The sequence below is a fragment of the Benincasa hispida genome, chromosome 7 (genome assembly GCF_027475165.1).
Source record: "Benincasa hispida cultivar pf3 chromosome 7, pf3_genome.v1.1, whole genome shotgun sequence".
Lineage (NCBI taxonomy): Eukaryota > Viridiplantae > Streptophyta > Magnoliopsida > Cucurbitales > Cucurbitaceae > Benincasa > Benincasa hispida.
Window position 1 is genome coordinate 55,942,312 of NC_143484.1, and position 18,468 is coordinate 55,960,779.

The following is an 18,468-nucleotide window of genomic DNA, read 5'->3' on the forward strand; positions in this document are numbered from 1 at the left end:
AAATGGAAGAGTTTTAAATTCCAGAAGAACCAAGTAAAAACCATTTTATTTCCCTATAATTTTTTTTAGTCTTACACAGACGACACATGGACAACTTAAAACTAAGTAAAAGAAAAAAAATTGAATTGGCATTTGGGAATTAGAATCGTTGCTTTGAGGATATTTGTAAACATTAAATGAAATATTGTTCCAGTAATGATCATAATCATATCAAATTAGTGGGAACATATTGCAAAGTTGTCTTGTACGAATCCATGAGAATGAGATTTGTAACAGTATTCAAAGCTTTTCTATTCCAATTATTAAAATCTTTCACAGCCCTAATTAATAATTATAGATATTTTTTTAGTTTTAACCTTCTTTAAGCTCCACCATCAGGCAGAAAGAATCCCCATCCTTCCACTTCCCTTTGCTCTATTTCACAATGATGTTATTTTTAATCTTCAGTTTTTAAAATTTTGAACTAAGTCTCTAATTAACCTTTATTTCCTTATCATTATAACAAGAAAATTCCCGATTTTTTAAGATAAAATAATCAAAAAGAAATTTTTGGACGTTAACTTTATCTATTAACTTTTACATCTTTCACGATCAGTGTACCAGTTAACATGAGCATAGTTCAACGTTAATTAACACATATTTCTTTCAATCATATTCCTTACTCCTACAGTTATTGTACTAAAAATATATAAATATATATATATAATAGTTGAAACTTTTTAAAATGCATAGTCCAAGTAAGACAAATATATCAAGTTTAGAGATCACAAAGTAGATGATAGTTTTGAGATGTTTATGAAAGGTTAAAGGTAATGTTGCAACTTTAAAGACATAGTTGAAGTTTTTTAAAAAAGTAATAATAAATTTAGGCCATACTTAATTAGACACAAACTTGCAAGAAGAAAACTTATAAAAGTTGTTACAAGATGGGTAAATGAAATTTGAAGTAGGAGTGAATTAATTTAACAAGAAAATATATAATTGACTGATTCTTTGAGTTTAGGCATATATCTATTTTATGTACAATTAATATGGAGTTTTGAGTGTGTGAGAGAGGGCTTGAAGGTGAAGGAAGACATGGAAAAAGCAAAATTTTGAAGATGCTTTGAAATACCAAACAATTAACAAAACGAGAGAGAACATTACTTCATTTAACTTTTATAAGTAATTTGATTTTGTGCACTATTATTCCAAATGGCCAAATGGCTTCCAGCTCGATCCTTACCCATTTTTTTTTTTGTACGGTACTAATTACTTCACAACCCATCAGCTCTCACACTTCATTATTCTATTCCCAATGTTTCTTTCATTAATTTCTCTTTCATATGTTATAGTTTTTATACATAATCATGTATTACAACACTTTCATTTTTAGTTTTTTAATTCAAATTATAAATTTAGTCTCAAAAATTTCGACGAAGTTAGAATTTAATTCCTATCATTTTAGAACTTAATATTTGTTGTTTGATGATAATTATATTTAATTAGAAAAACTCACTTTAACTCTTACACCCTCTAATTAACTAGATAGATATACATTTTTTTAGTACAATAACTATGGAATGAAGGTCAAACCTTCGATTTCTAGGGAAAAAGATCATGTTGATTATTATTAAATTAAGATCACTTTAGCAATTAAATACGAATACATTATTCCTCAAAGTACTGTATGGTACATGAGATTTTCCCTTTCTTTTAATGCTTTTTTATGAAAATATTTAAATTGATGAATGGATTTCAGTCAACTATTTGTCTCACCAACCCTCTTAATTGAACCAAATATTTAACCAAATAAAGAAATATACCCTTTGACTTTTTTTTTATTATTTATATATACATAGTATTGGATCATGTAATAGCTTAGGAAAAGCTAAGATACATACCCAAAAAAAAAATCATGTTTCTACTTATTGACAATATAAGTGCATGTGAAAACAATAAACCTGACTTCTACTAGAGCCATGATTTTAAATTTATTTTTTGACATATGATAAAATAGATTACATAATATATTGGGTTAATTAATTATATGATAGTAGAAATATGGTGTGTGTTTTTTGAAGAATAAATATTGTGTAATGTTGGTGATGAACTTAGAAGTTAGAAGTGAAGTGTAATGTATATAATAATAATAATAGAGATGTGATGATAGGTAGACTTGAATGAGAAGCTATTTAGGTAAGTGAGAGTTGAGTGGTAAGGCATTTGATTCTTTAGAAGCTTTTTAAGTAAATAAGACTGTGAGATCCATAGGGAATGGATTAGAAACATTGTGCCATATGCTTTGTCTTTTATTTATTGAGGTGCTAATATAACCTGCCTGTGGCTCCCCTTCTTCCCCAATTTTATATATATAATTAAACATATATATGAACAAAGATTCCCCACTCTAAAAAGTATATATTATAAATCCCAAACCCCTTTTGCAATAAAAAATATTCAACAACTCCGGTTTGTAACAATTTAGTGTTTATACTTTTAAATTTATAACAATTAAAGTCCCTAACATTAAATAGAATATATCAAAATTAGATGTCAATTTTTAATATTCTATGACAAAGACTTTGTATTTTGAAAAAAAAATAATTGAGTCTCTAATTAGTTTGGTGATTTATTTATGCATGAAATCTTATTGAACCTTAACATTAATTTTTACAATAGGGACTAAACCATTACAAATTTTAAAGTACAATAACTAAATTGTCACTACTAAAGTTCAAGGATTAAATGTCACAAAATTGAAAGTACGGGGACTAAGTCGTTACGCTCTAAAGTTTATGAATTAAATTATTGCTTTTATGAAAGTTTAGGGACTAAAAGTGATTTTTTAACCTTTCTTTTTCTTTCTTCAAGTATCAATTTTCACTCAATTTCTTACCATGATTGGCATATTTCTTAAACAAATAGAGTTGAATTTTTAGCAGAATTCAAAAAACAAAAACAAGCTTTTAAAAATAACTTTTTTATTTAAGTTTCAAAAGTGCCATGATTTTTGAAAATTTTAATTAAAAAAATAGATAACAAAACAAACAAAAATTTAAATAAAAATGATGTTTATAGGTTTAATTTTTAAAAATTAGAAATTAATAACAAAATGGTTATCAAATAGAATCTTTAATTTTTTATTTATTTAGTTTATAATATAAGAGAAATATTTAATGTTGGTTGGATTACTTACCTTTGTGCAATTCAAGTACCTTTTCAATAAAAAAAAGGGGGGTCAATTGGCCTTTTTTTTTTTAAAGAAAAAAATTTGTTTCATTTTTCTTTATTTATATAAAAAGATGGAATATAGAATTAAGTGTTGTCTAGACTTCACCTAATCATTACTCATACTATAAAATTTGGTCAAGTAGTTATTTACATGTCATGTGATTTATGTGAACAATAATTATTATTATTATTAATTTTGGGATGACAAACGTAACTATGGTGATTGGCATAAATGCAAGAAGGCCAAATTTGTGTATTTTAGTGCTAAATGTTCTTAGCACGTTTATATATATCATTATATATATATATATATATATATATATATATATATATATTTATATGACGGAATAAAATAGGTAGTTTGAAACAGAGAAAATGCTTTTAGATTTTTCAATACTTCTTTTTTTAAGTCAGATTTATCAATACATTTAAATGTGTATATGTGTAAATGTATATACTTCTTTTTCTTTTCAGACAAAAGCATGAGAATTTAATGCCTAAAAAACTTTTAAAAATAATTCTAGACTTTAATTTTCAAATTCAATTTTTCTTTCTTCACAAGTGTTTTCCCCCAAAAAGCTCAATCTTAAGAATAATCTACTTTTTTTATTATAATAGTACTTGTTCTTCTAATACTTGACAATAACTTTAAACCTTTATAAGTTTTATTTGACTTGTAATTTTCATAACAAAATGATACATGCTTTTCTTTCCTCTCTCTTTCTCTCACACAAGCATCAAATCATTCATTCATGTAATATGTATACTACATGTAAATTTAACTAATACATACACTAAAAATAAAAAAAAAATATGATAGGGTTGTTTTCAAATAAAAGAAATGAATCAATTTGTTTACAAATATAACAAAATGTCACTGTCTATCAGTGATAAGTCTATCGTAATTTATCATGGTCTATAACTAATAGACGTGACATTTTGCTATGCTTAAAAATATTTTCAACAGTTTTACTATTTAAAACAATTGTCCAATATAAAATTATAATATAATTGATATGTGAATAAACAAAAGAAAAACAGGGCAAAGAAAGGTTTGAGAAAAGTGCAACAGAATCCACCAACCCTATAAAGAAAAAAAGAATGCTCCCTAATTAAACATGCAGCCGCTGCCAAAACAAATACCCATCTTCCTTCTTCTCTTCCTTCCTTCTCCTATTGATCTTAAACACTAATCCCATACTTCTTCTCTTCATTGTTTCGATATCAATCGCCGTTATCTTTCTATCTTCAGGTCGTAAAAGTACGACGCATCGCTCTCGACATAACCTAGAAGAAGACTATATACACTAAATAAAGTTCTCTCTCCCTCTATATATATATGAGAAGTGTAGATAGTTGTAGCTACTTTTCTTACTTGAAGGTCTTGCTTGGAGCTGTGGTTGTGGGGCTGTTTGTATGGCTTTTAATCGTTGGGTCGCTGCCACCAGGGAGAACAACAAGCCGGCGGCCGGCAGCTGAGTCTGAAGTTGAGGGAAGCCATGTCATGAAGCAAGCTGAGGAATTGGCTAACAACAACCATCCAAAGTTGGATCCTAACTTTATGAGCAAAGTTAAAGTTCCTAAAGGACCAGACCCCATTCATAACAGGTATATTTAAATACGCTTTGCATTAAGATTATTAAATTTACTAAAAACCTATACTAAATTTAGCATGAATAATTCATCCTGTTTAAGTTCTTCTAATGTCACACTTAGTATTAATAAAGTTTATTAATAAGGTTAAAACATTATCCTTCTCTATACTTTGAAGTTTGTTCGATTTTATTTTATATACTTTCATTTGTCTAATTCTAGTTCTATTGTTTCAATAAATCTTAAATTTAATCCCCCTAACTAGTTTATTAGTGTTTTTTCTCCAAATTTTTACTGTAAATTTCGAAAACCTATTCACATAGTATTTTCTTATGTGAAAATTATTATTATTATTATTTAACTAATTTCAATAAGAATTAATATGGAAGTATTACATTTAAAATTTATTGAAATAATAAGAACTAAAATTAGAGAATTGAAAGTATATAAACTAAAATTAAACAAACTTCAAAGTACAGAAATTTTAACCTATTAACAATTACGTGTTAGACCTTGTGTTAAATTTTGAAGTTAGGTAAATGTTAGAATTGATTAAATATATACACTTCAATAGTCTTAGTGTGTATGCTTTAGAAGGTATACTTTAAACAAATGAAAAACACTTTTTTCCAAAATTATCTAACAATATATAGCTTATGGGCTTTAATTAAAATCATGTATGCAAGTATGGTTGAAAATTTTGTATTGAAGCTATCAATCTAAGCATAGTTTTTTAGTGGATAAAGGTACTAAATACGATTTCAAAAAAAAAAAAAATTATTGAATTAATGTGTTATAATAGTGAGTGTTTGTTGAATATATATATATATATATATATATATATATATATATATATATATATACGTACTTGGATTGGCAGGAGAATTGGGGTTAAAGGAGGACCTCCCAGAGGAGCTTAGACTTTGTACACAGAAAGGCATAGATTCCTTCCTCAGCTTTATATAGCAGTTTAAATATTTAAAGATCATTATTATGAAGATTTCTTTTTTCTTTTCTTTTTTTGGGTAATTTCAATAAGGGGAAATGTATAAAATCTCTGAATAAATCTGGATTGTATAGAATTGACGCACACTCAACTTTGTACCTTTTGTAGAACACTAACTCTTCATAATATCCCTCAAATTTTTCTAAAAATACTAGCTTAGATGAGAAAATGGGCTTGGGCTTTTTTGGTTCGATTTCGAATTGGCCCAAAATCCGGAGCTCGGCCCAAATACAAATCTTATTGGGCTTATCAACCAACCAATTCGGGTGTAGGAAGGAACCAAAAGTCCAGTTCATTCTATTCTTCTGCAGAAACATTCAGTCGTCCACTTTATTTCAACTTTTCTTCGAAAATGGACACAAGTTTGAACTTTGAAGAATCTTTTTAAAGAATATACATATACTTCTTTTTATTTCAAAAAAAATATTTACATTCCTGGGTCAAAATATATTACTTCTAATTGTTTACTGGTCTAAACGAATAAGCTTTTGTAAAAATATATTGGATTCCATTTTCTTAATTTATCCTTCTTGTAAAAAGTTGTTTTTGTACCTTATAAATAATAAAGTCATTTAAGAAACATCATGATATTAAATTTTCATTAACATATAGATATTTTTATTATACCCTAAAAAAATTATGAAATAGAAAACAAATAAACAACAAAATATCGATGATGTGAATATAATATAAATAATATTTTTTTATCTTAATTAAGAAGCATAAATATTTATTTACTAATTTAAATGTTTTTTGTTTTTATATTTTTTCCAAAATTAAGCATATTTTACCATTATCTCCCTATTTTTTATAAAACTTTTTATAAAATTGAGACTTCGATATTTTAAACTTTGGAAAAGACGAACTTAAATTTTTTAAGTGGAAAATAAATGTTCAAAATGTAATGAATAAAATAATTTTCTGATTTATTTGACCTAATCTAAATGGATTGATTCTTTGGTCAGATATCCTATTTCAAACCTCAAAAATTGAATCAATTTTTGTAAGATAGCTGCTTCTTTTGACTTTACTAATTCAATCACTATTTCTTATTGACTATTTTTAGAAAAAGAAAAATGTGGTGGCTATTTACTTACCTACCATACCCACATCATTGCACATTTGAAAAAAGAATTCTCGTAAATCGAATTTATTAAATGGAGCAATATAGATTGTAAAAATTCATGTTTAATTTATGGATTTCTTGCAAAGTTATTAAAAAAAAAAAAAGAAAGAAAGAAAGAAAAGATTGTGGGGAATATTTTTTTTTTCAAATAATCGTTACCTTTTCTTGTTGATATAACAGAATTATCTAAATAAATAAACGTTACTATAGTTTTTAAAAAGAAATTGTGAAGGGGAAAAAAACATATTTTGATTTGGAGACATGAAATGAAATGGCATTTCATTTGCATTTTGATTAATTTAGGAGCAATCAATCCGTTCCCCTCAATTCCCTCGTCATCCTCTTATTCACATAAATACAATTTTAGTAACTTATTTCCAAACTTTGGCGAAGAACGGAGAGAGGGGGAGGGGAGGGGGAGAGAGAGCCAGAATGAATCAGGGGTTCAGATTCTATCTATGTTTCTTTGTTTCATGTCACGGCGATTGAAAACGTAAGCATTTTGGGGATCAATTTTGATGTTTATGAGTCCATTTGATGCATAAATGAGCTCAAATTCGTTCGTTATCTGAGAATGGAGAGATCGCTGAGTTCGTGAGTGTGATTCTTTCCGGACGATCTCTAATTTTTGCTTGTGGATCTGAGAGGGATTTGAAACCATGCCGTCTCACGCGGATCTGGACCGTCAGATCGAGCATCTGATGGAGTGCAAGCCGTTGCCGGAACCGGAGGTGAAAATACTTTGCGATCAGGCGAGAGCGATTCTGGTTGAGGAGTGGAACGTGCAGCCGGTTAAGTGTCCGGTGACGGTTTGCGGCGATATTCATGGCCAGTTTTACGATCTCATTGAACTGTTTCGGATAGGAGGCCGTACTCCCGATACTAATTACCTTTTCATGGGCGATTACGTTGGTGAGTTCTTTGCTTTTTTTTTTTTTTTTTTTGGTTTTTATCCTGCTATTTATATTTGAGAATAATTTGATTCCTTCATTTAACGCTACTGTTGCTCTCTGTTCTTTTGTTGTGTTTGAAAATTCTCAACTTCTAAAAGTGATTCATTCGGGTTGTTCTCAACCCGAATAGCCACATCCTTCAAAGGGCTGATGTATTGTAATATAATTTTTCTGGATTAATCGGAGTATGATTTCTAATAGGCCTTTAGCTGTACCTCTTTGCATTTAAGAGTAAATTATCTATTAGATCATTTAGAATCACAGCCAGATTACTCGGTTTTGGCAAAAGATTGTTTAAGTTGAAAGCTTAAAACCGGACATTTCAGATGTGCTGGTAAGGTCTCTGATCAGATAACTTTTATCAGATGACTCTTGTGGGCATGGGTGTGCCTGATTTCTGGATGGCTCCCATCTGAGAGCTACGGGTGATAATGCAATATGGGTTTGTAAAAATTGACGCTTGGTTGATTCTTAGGGAGTCTTCTCATTTCGCCATTGTACTGCGTCACAGTTATAATTCATCAAAAAAAAGTTGCATCGGAGTTATATATATTGGTTGCTTTTAAACTTAGCCGTAAATTTTGAACTAGGAGGCTTTTGGGATTTACATCCTCTGGGAGGCAATAGATGAAAGCAGCTACTTATCATGATAAGAATTTATAGTGGTTTGCTCATAAGCCTTACATAAGTTGATAAGTAGTTTTTGTATAGCTGTTAATAAATAGAAAAAGGAAAGGAAATAGTTCTTCAAATTAATAACGGGGATCAATACTCTGACACTGTTTTAAAAAGTTATCTTAGAATCCTCTCCAGTTTTTGAAGAGGCAGCACAACGAGCATTGTGCTGTTCAGAAGTCATTACTGCTTCATTACCCTCTTTTATTTGCTCGGAGAGGGGGAAAGGAAGAAAATAAACCCATTGCAGTTGATGGTTTGGTTAATTGGTTCCTTCATCCTTGATTTCGTGTTTTGAGAAAGTATGTAATGCTTTGTTTTAAGCTATGGAGTTCTGAGTCTACGGTACTAGTATTTTTTCTCACATTGTGAACTAATGCAGATCGTGGGTACTACTCGGTTGAGACAGTTACTCTTCTAGTGGCTCTAAAAGTTCGTTACAGAGACAGAATTACCATCTTGCGGGGTAATCACGAGAGCCGACAAATAACTCAAGTGTAAGATGTCATGAGTTTTCAACCCCCCTTTGTTACATATGTGATGAGTCGTTCTCTAAAACATCCTTCCCTAACGTTAGTATGAATAATCTTTTATTCATAGACCATTTTTTCTCATTCAGGTATGGTTTTTATGATGAATGCCTGAGAAAATATGGAAATGCCAATGTCTGGAAACATTTCACCGATCTTTTCGATTACCTCCCTCTTACAGCTCTAGTTGAGAGTCAGGTTCAATTCTACGCACCATGAACTGTGCGGTTGTAATTTGATACCGTATAGCATCTATCTAAAATGCAACTCTTATCATGTGTAGGTTTTCTGTTTACATGGAGGACTTTCTCCATCTTTGGATACCTTGGATAACATTCGCTCATTGGACCGTATACAGGAGGTTTGTACGTTTTTATTTGGTTGTTGATTGACTACTCCACCAATCATAGCAACAAAGATTTTCCATTTTCGGTTTATTCAGTGTATTGTATTCCTCATAGCTGTTGTTTCTGTATATATCAAATCAGGTCCCCCATGAGGGGCCAATGTGTGATCTCTTATGGTCTGATCCAGACGACCGTTGTGGATGGGGAATATCTCCACGTGGGGCTGGTTATACATTTGGTCAGGATATAGCTGCTCAGTTCAATCATACAAATGGGCTCTCTCTTATATCCAGAGCTCATCAACTTGTCATGGAAGGATACAACTGGTGTCAGGTGAATTTGTTTAGCTGATTGCAAATGTTCTACCCCACTTGTTGTTTTTGCTTGTATTGCATGTTCTCATGTTTTTCAATGACTCGTTTTTGTAGGATAAGAATGTGGTGACTGTCTTTAGCGCTCCGAATTATTGTTATCGATGTGGAAATATGGCTGCAATTCTGGAAATTGGGGAGAATATGGATCAAAATTTTCTACAATTTGACCCAGCTCCTCGACAAATTGAACCCGATACCACACGCAAGACTCCTGATTATTTTTTGTGATTACTATATTGTTGGTCATTGTAAGTGTCAGTAATTGTAGATTTTACTCTGAAAAAGCCTTTATTGTCATGGGTGAGAACCAGATTATGTTCAATGTCATTCTTTTGGTTGTAGTTTTAGTTGTGTTTTGTTGCTTCTTTTATGTGCAAAAGAAACTCTAGTAAAGTGGCAGAAGGTTTCGACCGATGGTCCCATTTGCTTGTAAATCTTAAGGAAGCAATAACTTGATATTATTGTGTTGTGTTTATACATACATATATATTCTTTGAAGTGAAAAGCTGATTTTGCCAATACTAATATAGTGAGCAACTTTTCGATTTCAACAACCAAAAGAAAGCAATGAAATTTCAAGCAGTCAATTCTATGGGAGTAACATTTGTTTCGAAATAAATAGAAAGGGAGAGAAGTATGTGCAACCATCCAATGCCTAGCTTTTGATTGATCTATAACTTCAATATATAGTATTTGCGGTTAATAAATTTACGTCACATGAACATTTGTAACAAAAGCCTGACTGGACTAGAACCTGGAATTTGATTGCACCCTGCCAGAAGCAAAACCAGCCGTTGAAACAGATCGCTTCCTTCTGAAGTATACAACTGAACCACTTACGAGCAGCAAGCACAGCACGATGCTCTGTCCAGAAGAAAGATTACAGCAAATGAAACTGAACTAAAAATTTGATTTGGTTTTCCTTTAGACTTTTTAGGAAAGCAAAAGCGTACAAACTCATCATAATAACAGCATTAACTATAGGACTCAAAAGTTTTACCTTTGAGGTAGATAAAAGTAAAAATAGGATAATAATTGGCATGCTATGTTGTACCAAGATGAATAAGAGTTCCTATCCTACATACTTCCTCTTCTTCACATATTGCAAGCAAGACTTCAAAGATCTAAATAGCAACAGCACAATGGTCATTTCTAGAACACATTTACCTCTCTCCAAAGAAAGACAGTTTTGATTTGAACCACTAATTGGATTTCTTAAGAAAATAGAATATTGTTTTCCAAGAAAAGTTCCAAAACTGCCCCTCATACATATATACTATTATGACTTAGTTAACAATATATTGATCTTAAAAAGAATGAACTACAAAGAGAAATAACTACTTTTCCATATCGCTTTACAAAATAAAAGATGTTTAAGAAAATAGTTATTATTTTGAAAACGTGCCCCAACAAATTCTGTAGCTTGCAGGAAATGGCTAAAGTTTACAGACAACAAAATAGTAACAAAATGAACCCCTTTAGTACCCCAAATCTTACTAGACATGATTTTAGTTATCACCTAAAACAACAAAACTGCTTAAGAAAATCCATTAGATTATACTGATTGGCCCTTAAAATTCAGTTCAGTAAAAGACGAACATTTCTCAAAAATGCCTATACCGTCTACTTAAAAAATAAATAGGTTCTCATTGCAGTAAAGGATTACAGAAAAAAGGCCACAGACCACAATTACAATGAGAATAAAAACAGTAGTGCCCTAATTGAATGATTGCACCGCTATCTAGTTGATGAACACGTTTGGCATCAATCATACAGAATAAAGCAATATAACAGAAAAGTGAGAAAAGATCATGTAGCATGCATAAAGAAAAATAGAGCAGATAAAAACTGACCAAAAACCATCCATTTCAACGAATTAAACCTGTTCAAATTGAGTAGTTAGGAAAATGACATACCTCAAAACCAAGTACAGACAACTTTTCTTCATTAACTGATGGTATACAGCTTCTGTAAGTGATGTAAGACTGAGAACCATCTGTTGCTGAGACAGAACCATCTCTTAGATTTCGGTGTGCAGTTGATGAAGCGTGACCACTGGCCTCATCAGGGATCACAAGCTTCTGCTCATAAGACATTTCAAGCATGGAACGACCATTGTGAGATTTTTTCTCATTGGAAACTTTTGAAGTGGCTTTGATTTCCACACATTTCAGGGGAATACGGTAGCCAGTCTCACTGCAGCGATATTTTTCATCATTCTATGAGACCAAAAAGAAAAAAGAATGAAACTTTACCCCTGAATTAAACTTTATACCAAAGAACAAAACAAAAGCTACCATAAGCTACCATTACCCAATCTCAACATACTAGTAACTTAAAGCCTATATCTTCGTGATGAACTTGCATTGGCATTAACCAGATATTAACTACCAAGTCCGCGCTGTCTGTCCCATAAGGCAAGTTCAAATCCCTTCTCACCTACAACTAACCAATGTACATCGTCTCTTTATTTATTTATTTTCTATCCTCCTTTTTGCTTTTTCATCAGCTGGCTAAGGGAAAGGCATTCATTACAAAGTAAGTAAGATATGCCCAGCCTGGACATATTTTTAAAGAATGTTCAAGCATGAAATTTTGGTTTCAAAGACAGCGAGAACACAAGGGGCCTATCATCATCCAATCCTAATGACATGAAAACTGGAAGGCTACAGCTTCATGATGGAAAACTCACAAGCATTTGCAATATTTTTCCACTACAACTACTAAATTATCGTCGCCATAAATGAAAGAATTGTTCGTAATGCCTCATCCCATTAGTTCACTACAAAATCACCAAATTACAGCAATTGAAAGAAAATCACTGTTCTAACTTCTAACTTCCAATAAAGTAGGTCATAATTTCTAGATGATTTATCCTAATAAAAACCGCATGGAAACTAAACGGGAAAAAACAGCAGTAGAAATTAGGTATCTCGAATAAATATTCTAATGAAATAGAAACCTTTTCGGAGTAAAGGCAGGCAACGCAGGGGCCAGAACGAGAGCATTCAAAGGTAACGTTACTTCCCTGTGGAGTCTCTTTGAAACTTAACAGAGCTCTGCGCCCAAACCCTATCTCGATTTCTTCGTTCCTCCCAACTCTGTAGCTGATAATCAGAACAAATGCAACAGTTCGCCAGGGAATTCCGACAGATCAAATTAGATCAGATCAAAAAAGAATTCGATCTAATAACAAATAATCAATACGAAAACATAATGAATCAAATTAAAGCTTACGTATTCTGCAGTTGGGCGTGAAGTGAAGCAGAGAAACTGACGAGAAGGAGAAGAAAAGGAAGCAATGAAAATTTCCAACACATTTTTGCTTCCGACGTTAACGTCTCTCCGTTTTCGTTTCTTCTCACCAAAATCAAATCTGGGAATTGAATTCACAAACCGGAGCCTGTAAAGTTTCTATATTCTCCACCCTTCCCTTGTATCTTCTTTAATTGCATATTTGCCACGTTAATCTCGGTTTCCTTACATTTCCAGAGGTAAATTTTTTAAATAGTGAAAGTTTAGGGTTGCCAACCGAAGAAAAATACATTTGAATTTCATATTTTCAGTATTTTTAAATAACTTTTTTATGATACGTTTAGAATCTAGGTCCAATTTTAAAAGTGGATTAAAATGTGTTGGATGAAATTAAAAATATAGAATAAAAATCGATACTTATTCGAAGTTCCTTAAAATCTTTTACGTTTACCTTATTTAAAATATCATAATTATCATGCAATCGAATTATGTTTTTAAGATCTAGAACTTCAGAACATCCGTCAATGATAACTAGAAATAAATGTTCTATCCGGAGGATATCTAGTCCCTCAACACCAGGCGTACTTGAAAAAAAATTTGATGTAATTTAGTGGAACAATAGATGAGCGAGAAATAACATTGAATAAGTAAGGGTTGAGAGCTCTTTTTATGTAATACGTCTAACATCACTCCAAACATCAAAGCATATAGTTGTCAGGTTGGTTGAATGTCGGATTTACTCGGTGTTTGAGATATCACATTGTTTGAAAAACCTTAGATGTTATTTTCAAATTTCAATATTTAAAAAAATTGATAGATTAAATGGCATCTATTATCGTAACTAACCAAATCAAAATGAGTGTGTTATGAAATTGACAATTAAAGAACGTAGAGATGGAGAAGATCGACACACAGATATATGTGATTCACTAATGGTGTGTTACCTATGTCCACAGACATAGAGAGAATAGTATTATTAGGGAAAATGTTTTCAGAAAATTACATCAAACGAGACCTCTAAGATTAGAGAGTTTATATATCGCACTACTCTAAATCCTACCTGTATTTGGTTGTTCGAAACACCAACAAACAAATTCAATGCATTTCAATAGAATGTAACTCAATTAGCATTCATACTGTATTAGTAATCAAAGATTTGTGATTCAAATTCTTTCTTCCTTTAATCATACTAAAAAAAATATCAAATTTTTTGTCTTCAAATTTTTTTCTTTTCAAGTGTGACAACTGATGATATGAGACATCCAACCTCTAACTTATGAGGGACCCTAAAATCATTTGGACCGTGTTGGCTGAAGTGGCTGAAATTCATCCATGAACACATATAATAAAACGACAAATCAAAAAAGCAATAAACCTTTGCTCACATTGATGATAGTATTCTTGTCGTGTACCAACTTAAGGAACCATATGCTCTAAAATGTCCTCTCACCTTCCAAACTACAAACTCTTCGAAAATATTTAGATTAATGCTGATAATTAATCCATTACTTTATTTATAGAATAACATAAATTTAAATACTACTTTAATACTCTTAAATTTTAGTTCATTTTGTTTTCTTGGTTTATTTGGTCCATTCATTCTAATTTATAACTATTTGTTAATGAAATTTTAACCTACATTTATTAAATTTTCTAAAACTATAGGCATAAACTAGTGTTGAAAGGTTTTCTTTATGTATAAAATTTATTTTCAATTTTTATAAATAGAAATGAAAAATGCCACTTTTTAAAGTGGGAATTTGAAATTAAAAAAAACTAACATGAACATTCATAGTATGGCTAGAAAACAATGTTTCGAACATCATAGGTAGAATTTTCCTATAAATTATTATGACTTCGGTGAATGAAGTTCATCTTATCCACTACAATCTAAAACCTCTTAATGACTGACGTATCAAAGACATTTTAGCAATTATCACATAGTTCAAATTCTTTTGCAAGTCACATCTTTCTTGAATTACAAATTCACACTTTTACATGAAAGTTGATGCATTTTTCTTGTCAGAATTTTGACATCAACAATATTAAATTGAACCAAAATCTAAAATATAGATATTAAAATAATATTTAAACCAATAATCTATTTCTCCAACACTTCTTTTTAATGGAAATATTACTCAAGCATTTTGAAGCAAGAGCATAGGAAGAATTATATGAACATTAACATAACAATTCTAAAAAAAATAGAAATACAACCAACTTTATCAAAGAGGAACTAAATAAGTCAAACCACAGTCCCCCCATATTCCCTCTCTCTCTTTTTTTCTGGACCAATTAAATTTCATCTGTACAAAAACAAAGCTGGAATCCCTTTTTATCCACTGTCCAATTAAATCCAAGCAATTATTCTTTATATCTAATACCCCAACAATCTTCAAGCAACACTGACAATGTCTATGCTGTCTCCGCCGCCTGACATTGCCTGGAAACTGCCGGACGACTGTGAAGCCGCCGCCGGTGACTGTCCCTCCGAATGTTGAGTTGAGAGCTTCAAAGTTAGGGGCAAAGGGTCTTCTGGCGTTCTCTCGTTAATGTTCAATTCAGCAAATTTTGGGTATGGAGATAAAGGAAGCATTGGTATTGGACGACTAATTTTGGAACCGCACGTCTTTGCCTCAGAATTTGATGAACGTAGTGTTAGTGTACTCTCCACGGCGTTGCTATCGTCGGCGCCTCCGGATACAGCGGCGGGAGGTGGTTTTGCTGGATGAATTTTCACGGGGAAATTTCCCGGATTGTTGTCTTTTTGCGGCTGCGACGGTGGTAGCGGTGGCGGCATAACCTCGTGGCCGGAAAACATCAAATCGTCTTCCGTGGATGAGTTCGTGAACTTCATATAAATTAAACAGGAAACAAAAAAACAAACACAATTAAAAAACTATATTTCTCTTTTTTAATTAAAAAAGAAGAAAAAAAATTATCCAAATGGTTAAATTAAAATTGGTCCCAGTAGAAAAAATTAGAATTTAATTTCTATAATTTTAAAAATTATAATTTAGTCTTAAAGACTATTATAGAGATTTTATCAAACTATAAACTATATTATAACTTTCTACAAACTATAGGGATTAAAATTGTAATTCAACATATAATTTATTCTTATGCTCCATTCTTATTTATTAAGTCATGTTTGGGAGTGATTATATTTTGAAATGATTATAATTACTTTTTTTCAGGTTGAAAATCACTCTAGCAACACACATTTAATAACTCAAAATCAATTCAATTAAATATAATTTTTATATTATTAATATTGATTTTGAATGATTAAAAATATTATAAAAATAGTAATTTTAATTATTTCACAATCACTCTTAAACTTGTCATAAATTAAGATAAATGCGTCAATACATCTACCCTCATTAGGATATGGGTTTCAATCCAAATTCTTTCTAATTAGGTAATAAATCGAGGAATTTTTTGGAAATGGGAAACAATTTTGCCTTTCCATTCTCATGTACACACATGCCTTTCATCCATTCCAAAAACTTATTGGTCTAAAAGAATTCAAAAAACAAAAAAAATAGAGGAAAATTAAGGGGGAAAATACACTTATCTTTCTAAAGTTTACTCTGTTCTAGATTACTAATTCACATATTTTAAGTCATTCCTTGCATCTAAAATCTATGGAATCATGTTAAATTACATATTGACCCAAAAGTAAATTTAATATTGTCTCGTCTATCAAATTTCTATTAGTTTTGATTGAAGAAAGGGGGATTTACCGTATGAGTAGTGATATCGAAAAGGCTGGATCTACGGCGTCGCCGATTGAAATTATTCCGTCGGAGAAAATATTTCTGAGCATGACTTGCAACCTGAGTTGGCGTACGTGTCTTCACAAAATTCCTCGAAATCCCTCTCCAATCTCCCTTCCCAACTTTCTGTAATCCCAACAAAAACAGCCTATGCTCTTCCTCCGTCCATGGAATCCCTATCCCAACAACCAATCAAAACCCAAACACTACACAATCCAAAAAAACTTCACAAATAATAAAAATTACCTCTCTTCCGGCCGCCGCAACGGTCAGATGGGTGAACGACGTCGTCAGAAGCATATCCGGCATCGGCGGCGTTGTTGGAGTCTTGACTTGGAGGCTGGTCTGCGTATTGCGAGAGATTATTCATACTAACGCTTTTCCTAAACGAGCTACTTCCCTCCGTCGTTGTCACCCTAACTCCGAACAACATGAATCCGCCGCCGTCCCCTTCCGGGCACGTGCGGGAGTTGTGGCCATTCTTCCCACACAGCGAGCACGTGCGAGACCCGTTCATTTTCCGACTCTAGAACTGAAGGCTAGGCTGCAGGAAGAGGAAGAAAAACATAAAAAGGGGTCTGACAAGATAAAGCCACGAGAATTTGGAAGTGCCAGAAAAGCAAAAAGCAAAAAGGTGGACCGGAAAAGCAAATATGAGACCTGGTTTGGTTCATATAGACGCTGAGTTAGCCACCAGTACTCCTGGGATTAAAAATCAAATCAAATCAAATACCATTTTAAATTTGTATGAGAATATTTTTACCATTTATAAAGTAAACGTTAATAAATATTAAATTATAAGGGGAAAAAATTAATATTTCGGTTTTTTTTCAAAATATTATATTTTTAATTCTTAAATTTTGTATTTGATTTTAATTTAGTCTCTAAACTTCAAAATTTTACGGTTTTAATTTGAGTTACGTTTTAATTGATTCCTATATTTTAAGATTTCTATTTTTAACATCGATTTTTCACTGAATATTTATTTTTCATCTTTCTTGTTAATGTTTATTGGTTAATTTGAAAGAACTATAATTAATTAACTTTCACGTTTTTATCACTATTAAAATTAATTCAAATTTTTACTTCGTAATTTTTTTTTAAATAATTAATAGACATCAACATCAAATATTAAAATGAGTATTTAGCGAGAATAAAATTGTAAACCTTAAAACACATGAACCAATTGAAATTGAATTCAAATCTCAATGAAATTATAACATTTTAAAACTTAGAAACCAAATTGAAATCAAACTCAAACTTATAACATTTTAAAACTTAAACAACAAATAAAATACTTTTTCCAAAACTTTAAATTTATCTAAGTGAAATAACTAATTTTGACTTTTTTAGGGAAGAACCAAAAAAAATCAACGTAATTGGTATAATTTCTCTTCTTTTTTTTTGGGGGGGGGGGTGATGGAGAATACTATAGTGGTGCGCAGGTGCACAGCGTATCATACTCCATCGCCATCCAGCCGTACATCTTTTGAAGATGATTCGAAGAAAAAGGGAGAAAAACAAAAAGAATATGAAGAGAATGGTGGAGAAGGAAGAAAGGTGGAGCACCGTCGAATTAGCATATTCTGTTCTATCTCTCAATCTCAGGGGATGATT

The 18,468-nt window shown here is 31.4% G+C and overlaps 4 protein-coding genes across 4 annotated transcripts; 2 read left to right on the top strand and 2 right to left on the bottom strand.

The window, feature by feature from the left end:
* The first annotated feature begins 4,337 nt into the window (after nucleotides 1-4,337).
* Nucleotides 4,338-5,961, top strand: CLE26 (CLAVATA3/ESR-RELATED 26). The gene is made up of 2 exons (XM_039035996.2): nucleotides 4,338-4,821; nucleotides 5,687-5,961. The coding sequence occupies exons 1-2, from the start codon at nucleotides 4,553-4,555 to the stop codon at nucleotides 5,724-5,726; spliced, it is 309 nt and encodes a 102-aa protein (XP_038891924.1). The 5' UTR covers nucleotides 4,338-4,552; the 3' UTR covers nucleotides 5,727-5,961.
* A 967-nt stretch (nucleotides 5,962-6,928) lies between these two features.
* LOC120081266 (serine/threonine-protein phosphatase PP2A catalytic subunit-like) lies at nucleotides 6,929-10,322 on the top strand. Its single transcript, XM_039035994.2, has 6 exons — nucleotides 6,929-7,850; nucleotides 8,949-9,063; nucleotides 9,186-9,294; nucleotides 9,380-9,457; nucleotides 9,585-9,776; nucleotides 9,872-10,322. The coding sequence occupies exons 1-6, from the start codon at nucleotides 7,598-7,600 to the stop codon at nucleotides 10,043-10,045; spliced, it is 921 nt and encodes a 306-aa protein (XP_038891922.1). The 5' UTR covers nucleotides 6,929-7,597; the 3' UTR covers nucleotides 10,046-10,322.
* Nucleotides 10,323-10,456: 134 nt separating this feature from the next.
* On the bottom strand, nucleotides 10,457-13,362 carry LOC120081267 (structural polyprotein). The gene is made up of 4 exons (XM_039035995.2): nucleotides 13,055-13,362; nucleotides 12,780-12,924; nucleotides 11,734-12,036; nucleotides 10,457-10,681 (listed from the first exon to the last, which is right to left on the bottom strand). Exons 1-4 carry the CDS (start codon nucleotides 13,135-13,137, stop codon nucleotides 10,565-10,567), a joined length of 648 nt encoding a protein of 215 aa, XP_038891923.1. The 5' UTR covers nucleotides 13,138-13,362; the 3' UTR covers nucleotides 10,457-10,564.
* Nucleotides 13,363-15,154: 1,792 nt separating this feature from the next.
* LOC120080819 (myb-like transcription factor family protein) lies at nucleotides 15,155-17,531 on the bottom strand. The gene is made up of 3 exons (XM_090315141.1): nucleotides 17,098-17,531; nucleotides 16,819-17,027; nucleotides 15,155-15,923 (listed from the first exon to the last, which is right to left on the bottom strand). Exons 1-3 carry the CDS (start codon nucleotides 17,366-17,368, stop codon nucleotides 15,468-15,470), a joined length of 936 nt encoding a protein of 311 aa, XP_090171267.1. The 5' UTR covers nucleotides 17,369-17,531; the 3' UTR covers nucleotides 15,155-15,467.
* Nucleotides 17,532-18,468: the final 937 nt, after the last annotated feature.